Source organism: Enoplosus armatus, chromosome 19 (assembly GCF_043641665.1).
Source record: "Enoplosus armatus isolate fEnoArm2 chromosome 19, fEnoArm2.hap1, whole genome shotgun sequence".
Taxonomy (NCBI): domain Eukaryota; kingdom Metazoa; phylum Chordata; class Actinopteri; order Centrarchiformes; family Enoplosidae; genus Enoplosus; species Enoplosus armatus.
Genome location: NC_092198.1, coordinates 14,986,973 through 14,996,008, shown reverse-complemented (window position 1 = coordinate 14,996,008; position 9,036 = coordinate 14,986,973). Strand labels below are relative to the sequence as shown.

The 9,036-nt window shown below is 43.0% G+C and overlaps 1 protein-coding gene across 2 annotated transcripts; it reads right to left on the bottom strand.

The window, feature by feature from the left end:
• Positions 1-1,766: 1,766 nt before the first annotated feature.
• Positions 1,767-8,284, bottom strand: nr2e1 (nuclear receptor subfamily 2, group E, member 1). Of its 2 annotated transcripts, none has more exons than XM_070925917.1 (9): positions 8,224-8,284; positions 5,279-5,424; positions 4,532-4,619; positions 3,902-4,137; positions 3,284-3,430; positions 2,812-2,908; positions 2,526-2,675; positions 2,205-2,310; positions 1,767-1,929 (listed from the first exon to the last, which is right to left on the bottom strand). In XM_070925917.1, the coding sequence occupies exons 1-9, from the start codon at positions 8,282-8,284 to the stop codon at positions 1,767-1,769; spliced, it is 1,194 nt and encodes a 397-aa protein (XP_070782018.1). The 2 variants fall into 2 exon arrangements, with proteins under 2 accessions (XP_070782018.1, XP_070782019.1); XM_070925918.1 differs by having other exon boundaries at positions 8,257-8,281.
• Positions 8,285-9,036: the final 752 nt, after the last annotated feature.

Here is a 9,036-nt window from a genome sequence, read left to right as displayed (position 1 = left end):
TCCTGAGTCTTTATTTAGAATAGAATAAGGAACCTCTAAAGGGAAGTCAGTAGCACTTTATAATAAGGGCGTAAAACGCAAAAGTAATGCATAACTAATTTATGATTGATCATTTAATGCAGGATATATCGTGATGATCAAGTCACAAGTTCATGTGATTTGTTAACACTTAATAGACCATTAATACATGATTGTTAATTCACAGTTGGCACATGCATTAATTTATATGCCACTAAATGACTTTGAATCCAGTTACATAAAAAATGGCGTTACGGATCTATGCCTCTGATCATCCTCTCTGAAAGCAGAACAGTGCTTCTTTTTACTCATACATACATATTTAGCATTAGCTAATCATTTGTAAATCACAAAATGAGTTTACTTGACACGTGAAATGATCGCATGTGTGAAGTAATGATAAACATCTAAATACGCTCCTGTTAGCTTAAACATGTCTGTCCATTATAATGGCTTTTAAAACTTGTGTGGCACCCTAAAGCTTTTAAATGTTTTAAATGTAACTGGATTCCAGCTAATGCGATGGCATATAAATAAATGTGTCTACTAATCTTAATTGAGCAAACATTAAGTGATAACCCATAAAACGATCCAATCCTATGACAGGAATTCATGATATATCATCATATCATAAATGACGAGTCTTACTGTAGTTATTAATTACTTAAGCGTGTGTTTTGTACCCTTATTATAAAGTGTTACTCTGAAATCTTTTTAAATTGTATTTTACAAAGATAAAATTAGATCTGAGAAGAGCATCACCATTGTTTGCAATGATGTGTAGTATAAACAAGTTTCAAAACTGCAGCTGCTAGTTTTATATCTAGGTTATTTGAAAACCATTTAATTCAGTGTCTGTTTATTCTCTTGGTTACAACTCTAAATAGTCATAACTCCAAATATTTACAGCAGAATAAAAACATCACAGCCCACAAAAACATTTCCAAGTGCTGAATATTATTTTATCCAGTGTTAGTGTCTAACTTCACAAAGTCGACCTAAACATTTTTAATGCTGCGCCTCAAACAGGACACACTGACACAAACAGGACAGTAACCACTTAAATACAAACACTATCTTCAGATGAATGTAGTTTTACAGTCAGGAGGCAATGCAAGCATATCCTTTTAAAAGTCTTTCCCCACCCCCCAAATTCTTCATAGAGTTGGCACCTCTTCTTCGTCGCCCCGTGCGTTTGGTTTCAGCACCGGATCGAGGGACAGCGATGCACATCCCCCCTTGCGCATGTGTCATCTTTTTTTTTTTTGGTTTCCTCCATTGGGGTTGAACACAGCAATAAAAGACTGAATTGGTCGTCAAGCTCATTGGTCTCACAGACACTCGAAAAAACTTCTAAATATATAACATTTCTTTGTCAGACATACTTGGCAGGTGCTCTACAGAGTCTTTCGGCGACATTTAAACACGGCAGGCTGTCTGTGCCCACACCAGAGATTGCAGTATTTCAGTATCATACAGGTAATTCTATAATGAAAGTTACATGCTAATCCTTAACTAGAGCGACTGTTAACAGGCTACTTGGTGAACTCCAGCTGTGTTGCAGTCTTTGTTTCAATGGAGCCTAGGCCTAAGTAGGCTATTTTAAGACAGCCTAAAGAGATTTTGTGCTCAGCAAAAATTCAACCCATGGTTACACCTGCTATGGTTTGACATTCTGTCGACTGCTGGGTGGGTCTCTGGACCTTCAGCTCGAGTCTTTTCCATGCGCCTGGACAGATGGCGAGAATTCATATATCGCTAGACTTGTACATGTCGGAGAGGAGCCTGGTGATGGGCACGTTGCCGATGGTCTTCTTGAAGAACACCTCCTCTATGGTGGACGGGTTGACGGAGCGGAGCGCCGGCAGGAGCAGGAGCAGCTTCCCGAAGCGACAGGGCTGAGTCGGGTACCTGAAACACATCACTGGGGGGTCAAAAACAGCCCCTCTCTCCAGCTCTGTGTGCAGACTGTCTGACACAGCCTATCCAATTAACGCACACCTGTGACAAAGAGCTGCTAATGAACAATGAGGTTCAACCGTCGCACCTGTGCACAATTACAGGAGACTACAGTGGCTTATTGCCTCATTAACTTAATAATGAATGTGGCTGGAGACGATGCAACACGGGCGTGAAACATGCGTGAGCTTAAGATAGACTGACTGACTGATTTAGCCGAATCTTACCTGGTGTGTATGTAACTGTTGAGAGTGAGCTGCGCCTCGTCTTGTAGTGCGGCGATGGCGCTGGCGTTGCGGAAACTTCTTAACTCAGTGCTGCCGTGCGTAGGAACTGTAAGACGGAGGCAGGATTTTAACTATTGATGAGGGTGGTGTAATACATAAATAATGACATACTAAAATAACATTTTGCTTTTATTCCCCCTGTCCAGAATTGGGTTTAGGCAGCAGAGAAGCTTCAAATAATGGTTTCCAGTAAAAGACTTTGAGCCCTTGTTCAGTTAAATGAGAATACTGTAAAACACTCATTGAGAAAACAGCACTCACCAGCTTTGAATGTCACGATGCATTTCAAACAGGCAAACTCTGTCGCATCAAGACGCATCTGTCTGAATCTGGTGACCACCTCTTGAAGTGCTTGTATCTCAGACATGACCTTATTCATCCGCTGAGACTCTGTGTTGTCGGTGTTCATTCCTGTGAAGAAATATGGAGAAATTGTCATTATGCAGGATAACACTACAGCAGTGTGCAGTCACTGACTGTGCTAACACATTTACATGAGGCCTGTCAGTGGCCCGTGTTCAGATAAGCTGTCGTGCCTTGTACATACCAGAAACAGCAAGAAGAGTAGTGGAGTCCACAGGAATGGCCCACTGCGCGATGCCCAGAACAAACAATTCCCTCCAAGCATCCTCCAACAGAATCAGCTGCAAAGAGGAATTGTTTCAGTGTTAAACCTAAACAAACTATATCACAATGCAGCAATGATTTATTCTATTTTAACCCTTTTTGAATCTTATTAAGTACCAGTGCAATAGTAACTCCTGCATAAAACATGATAGATTTTTTTTTCCATAATGCGCTCTGGGGAGTTCATTTGGTAAGCTCGTGAAAGTCCCAGCTTCTAACATCATCTTTTAAACTGAATAGTAAAATATCTAATGTCAGTTATAGGCCAAATCGTCTCCTGACAGTTTTCCTTGACTGCTCTTCAGGTTGAAAAGGCCCCATCAGGATCATATTTGGACTCCTTGTTGAAAACTCTCCTCTAAACTTCTCCCTCAGCCCATCCATCCAAGTACCTGGTCAGATAAGGGGAGGGTGGAGAACGCGGGAACACTTTTGGCCCACTTGATGCTCATGAAAAGGAGGCGCGCCGCTGACTCACACACAGACTCCGTCGCCACCTCGTAGAGGTACATGGGGGTGCCGCTGACTTCATGGGGATACTGGAGGAAGTGAAAGAGATCATCGCCATCACGAATCAGTTTATGTTACAATGAAACACAGTGCAGAGAATGGTGAACAACAAAGGTCAAATTCCAAGCCCCAGCACCTGGTTTTATAATTATTAGTGTTGCTTGTGGTGGATTTACAGTGAGAAATCTAATAGGCAGATTATAAGCTGCTAAATCAGGACAAGAATTTCAACTTCTGACCCTGAAAAAACTGTAATCCTATAATAACATTTGGGAAGGCCATAATACAAATATCCACGGAATGTCATAAACTATTAAAGGAATTGTATTTTCTGATAATTCTAGATTTTAAAATGACTTAAAATGCCTGTTAAAAACTCTAAAGAAAGTGTACTGGAAAACTGCTTACAAGCCAAATAGAACTTAAAACTATTCAATCCTGAGAGGTAAAGAAATCATTAAAAAAAAAAAAAAAGAATTAAAAGACATCCCAAAATATACCTTCGGGGTGGGCTGTGCCAGACCCACGATGGCTTGTCTTTCCGGCGTGGTGGCTACTGTGCTCATGTCCAGGTTGTGCGGCTCCAGTTGCGTGACCGTGGTGAAGAAGGGAGGGCCGGGCAGAGAGGATCCCGGGAAATGGGTCGACGACCCGTTCACCTCTTTGTGGCCCCGGAAATATAGGGCGACCTGTTTGCGGATGGTGGACGTCCGGGGGCCCCTCTCGTGCTGAACAGCTGTGAAACGGGACAGCGGGGACACAAAGTAAAGGAATGATCTCTGCAGGAGTGAACGGCGTATTTGTCTCATTTGTTTATTGCCCCCCCCCCCCCCCCTCCAGTGACTGCAGGTAGCCCACCAGTTTGTTTTATTGAACGGAACTGTTCCTAAAATTAAGGACTCAAAGTGCAAATTTAGTTTGTGCGAAAGAAGAAATAATTGGCTATAATGAGCTATAATCTATTAATAAGTATAAATATTATGCCCTTTAAAATAAGAGTAAGTAATTATCAAGCTGGGACTTATTTTGAGCCTTAATGCACTTTTCCATCCGAGTTGCCCACCTGGGACCCAAACGCCAATACATGGCGTGCATATGGCCAAAGTGATAATTCAATTAAGCCCGGTTACCGTCTTTATTCATGTTCACTTCCAGACACTTTTTCAAGCGGCACGCTCGGCACTGGTTTCTGTGAGTTTTGTCGACGGGACATCCACCCTGCACACAGAGAGAGAGAGAGAGAGAGAGAGCCTTCAGCTGGATTTCTCTCGGCTATGGTCCTGCTATTATCCTCCCGGGAGGCCAGTCTCCAGGTGAAAGATCGGGCTATTATCGTGTAGTCATCGACCTGCTCCCCGGCGGCTCCGGCGCGGCCTCGTCCCGGAGGATAAGTACTCTATCCCGCCCTCTGCTGCCTAAATCCTCGCCTTCGACTCATCACATTAGATTGGATTACACGTGGTATATTATAGCAGCGCCGTGTTTAGCCCAATACTTAATGGTAGAGGCATGACACAATTAGGCTCATCAACACGGCGCCAGGAGGGAGAAGCAAACAGAATCTGCGCGTAAAATGCGCATTCAGTGCGTAAACGAATGGTTTTGGGATGAGGACCAGGGACGTCCTGTCACTTAAATCCTGTTACAGATCTATTGGACAAATGCAGTATAGCTTACTAATAATATATTATTTCGTGAACGTGACGGACCCCCATTACATTTCCCCAATTTGCTTGATTCTCCACAAAAACTATGCAAAAATGTACTAGAAGTTGCCCCTTTGCCACAGCCAATTCAGGCCTGTGTAGAAAAAGGAGGGTAACACGAGCCTATAGGACTTAAATGAGAATATATAAGAAATAAGGAGGGGGCCTCACCTGAGAGCCAGATTTACAGACGTAGGTCCTGTTTCTGCGGATGCTCCTCTTGAAGAATCCCGAGCAGCCGTCACAGGCGTAGACACCATAGTGTTTCCCTGAGCTGCGGTCGCCGCACACTTTGCATGGGATGTCCAGAATCCGACCTGAGGAAGGCCCAGATTTCAATTAGATAACATCCACTGAAATATCGAGCATCATTCGGCTCAATGTTAAAAGAATGAAATGTCATGGCAAATTGTGACTATTGCGTATCATGAATGTTGAAGATCTGCATGAGTTAAAAGATGAATGTTGAGACAAAACTTGAAATCGCTGCTTTACTGCTTTTTTTTTTTTTTAAGGAGTTTTGCAGCTCTGTACTTCGATGAAGTGAGTTTCAGGTTAGCTGCTTGAATTGGCATCTTGGACATACAGTAAATGCCAAAAATGTACTCTGTTGAGTCTATGGACTAATCGTCCTACAAATTACTTGTTTTTGTCCGACAACCCCACAACACACACACACACACACACACACACACGCTGGACACCGACCCGCACCTTGTCCGACCATGGGAATTCACTGCGCACATTTCAAGAATAAAGTCCGGTGGGAAGCGTCATATCTGAGCTCTCTAAGACAATAGCCTGAGGGCGCACAATGGAGACATTAGGGGAAAGTGTTAACTTAATGATTTTCCCCCATTGAACCTCGTCTGACTGCCTGGATCTCGACAAGCTGCCAACTCCCCCTCATAATGGGACTCGACAGCTGCTTTATCCCGCAGGTCTATAGGCCCCAGGATTAGGGAGTGACACTGCACCATGAGAATAATGCGCACCAACTCGTTTCACCAACTCAAATGAAGTGTATGTAAATCGACCCCGGTGTAGATGAAAAAAAATGATTTTTTTTTTGTGTGAAGATTTTGTATTCAAATCTATAGAAGTATATTTGTATGCATATGAGGGAGTCTTTTTTTTATTATTCTGGAGGGAAAAGCCGTCTATGTAATTACACTGACGTTTTGCCACCTGCTCATTGATTCACCAGTGACCCGTCAAAAAGGGTAGCATGGGAATAACCACTCAGCAGCGAAAACAATGACTCCAGGAGAGAGTTATAGGGCTTCAATTGCCAGATTATTAAGAATCAGAAGGCCATGGAGGCTATTTAACTGTTGGCCACAGCCGTGTAATTGCTATAAGATGGAGAGGAGCAACTTTTATATGTAGCATTTATGTCTGGGGAGAGTTTCCGCATAAGAAAGCGTTGGCCTGTTGAAAGTCATCTCCTCATCGCGGGAGTCATTTTAAAAATTCAACCTGCTGTTTGATAAGTTATATCCCCATTCGTAGTTGTCTGTAGGCCAGGTAGAAATCTAGATGTTTTTTTTTACTAATTAAAATGTTACTACATTACTAACTACTCACTGGAGACGCTTAGTGATGAACAGATATTTAATAAACCAAAGTTCAGCAAGTCAAGTTCATTTGCGCCCTCCCGAAGTAAAAGTTTTAAGCGTTCTTAAATTAAAGATGAACGAAAAATGCGCAAGATGAGCTCAAACAAATATAAAAACTGTAGATTGCTGAGAGTCAATTAAATAAAATTGCGAACAAATTTTGTTGTGAAGGGGGGAAATGTATTTAACTTCCCGCTGTGGGGGTCCAATTCGTCTCCATTGTGCGCAGTAATTGCTTGAAGATATATGGCATATTCTATTAACGTAATCACCATCAAGGCGAAAACCTGCTAAAAGAACTGGAAATTAAGTTTTGCTGAGTTCAGGAAATGTCCCCGCTGACCACCCACACCGTGGGTATGAACTTGAATGACAGTAGATGGAGTGTGTCTTGTTTTTATTCTAATTTAAAACATATTGCTCATCTATAACAACGTGAGCACCTGAGGAGAAAAGAGAACAGAAGCAACAGTTGGACACGAATAACGCATGTTTGGAAATGTCCAACAATACTGAAAGAAACACACAGGCACATGTGAATTTAACAGAAATGCCTCCATCTTTTAAAACAGAATTGTAGTCCACTTTAGGCCGATATTAAAATCTAAGTGTGATTTAATTTGAATTCATTATGAGGCCTAACATAATTGCAAAGGTTTAAGGAAAAAAAGACAGCAATTCCAATTTAATTTAAAACATTAAAGCTCAAGAAAAATGTATTGTACCACGAGGAAAATACTCCGCAATTTAATTTAGAACCCCTGAATTCATTCATGATTAATTACACAAATGAAAGGTTTTTACAGTTGTACAGAAACGCGCGCACTCAGTCACATAAAGTCAGACAGGCGCTGTTTATTAATTTGTCTGGAAGAGCAAAGTAGCAGTACAGCCAGAGAACAATCAAGCTTTAAAATCACATTATCAGGGATTTAAATATCTCGCTGTTTATCGCGTTATCACTCTTTTAAAGACATCGCTTGAAATGAAATTACAGGCAACAAGTGGCATCAAGTGGGACGAAGAGGAATATTCGGAGCATGGACACCGATTATTCTTCATTTACCTCTCAGCCTTCCAAAAAATAGATCTTTCTTAAGAGACGGCTTTCCAGTCAGGCTGCGGGTCAGTCATGGGCACAAGTTTCCGCAGCCAACTGTGTGTGTGTGTGTGTGTGTGTGTGTGTGTGTGTGTGTGTGTGTGTGTAGCTACTCATGAAAAAGACACGGACGACAGCTATTCCCCACGGATCACCACTCACATTTCTGTCAGACCACGAGGACCGAAGTGACTTCATTACTGTTGTGAAGCTCCGACGACATGAGACATATCACAAGTACCCGTGCAGTCAAGGTGCAGCAGCTTTCTCGTGTTGTTTTTTTGGGGGTTTTTTTGTTTTACACGCCAGAGAAAGGCCCGTCACAGACTTCTTATTCTAACACACCGGGCTGCTCGACATTCTGCTGAGGCATCAGAGGAGAGAAAAGCGCCACTTACTTGATTTGACATTCAGAATATCCAGACAGCCACTTGTTGAGCCGGCGGGTTTGCTCATCATGGATACTCGACTTAACAGTAAAGTTCAGAGTGAAAAATGTCCTCTTTCTCTTCTTATTCTTGCTGACAAAAAAAAACAAACCAATACAATACAATTCGGGAAACCGCAGCACTTTCCTGGAAATCTTTACCAGCAGCGATGAGATCGGCGAGTCAGTGTCCCGAGTTGCCCAACTTGACAGAGAGCAGTTCTCCGATCGAGGACCCCCAAATTAAGACAGGCGATTGCACATTGTATCAGACAACCGCCTCCGATGTGCAGGGTCCCTGTGCGGGCGGAGAACCGGACTGCAGCCCCGGGACAGCGACCGGTTAACGGCGACAGCAGCCCTCCAGCCGGTGCATAAAGTTGGAGTTGGGGAAAACGCTGCCTGAAGCGCATCCGACGGTGAAAAAAGAAAAATCAATGTTCGGATATTCTGACAGGGGAACGCGTGTTAAAACCAGGGCACGACGTGACTTTGTGGTGCGAGTTCCTCAAATAAGCCTCGGTGATATTTGTGAGAAGTGTCAGGGGGAGGCTGGAGGGTGGAGATCTCCACTTCCTTCATCCACTTGGCTTTCTACTCCAAACTCCAGCCTGACGTCACTGGCGTGTGAGGGAGCGCGCGCGTGTGAGTGTGTGTGAGTGTGAGTGTGTGTGTGTTTGTGTGGCCGATCGTGTGAATGTGAATGTGTGTGCAAGTGATGTGAAGTGCCTTGCTCATGGATCAAGAGGCAACGCAACAACAAAAGCATGTTTTCTGCAACATT

Excerpts from the sequence above, each read along its gene's own strand:
- nr2e1 (XM_070925917.1), bottom strand. The coding sequence starts at position 8,284 with ATGATGAGCAAACCCGCCGGCTCAACAAGTGGCTGTCTGGATATTCTG. Across the intron at positions 2,909-3,283 it reads CCCTCCCCTTATCTGACCAG|CTGATTCTGTTGGAGGATGC; the intron begins GTACTTGGATGG and ends TCCTCTTTGCAG. Across the intron at positions 1,930-2,204 it reads AACAGTTACATACACACCAG|GTACCCGACTCAGCCCTGTC; the intron begins GTAAGATTCGGC and ends GATGTGTTTCAG.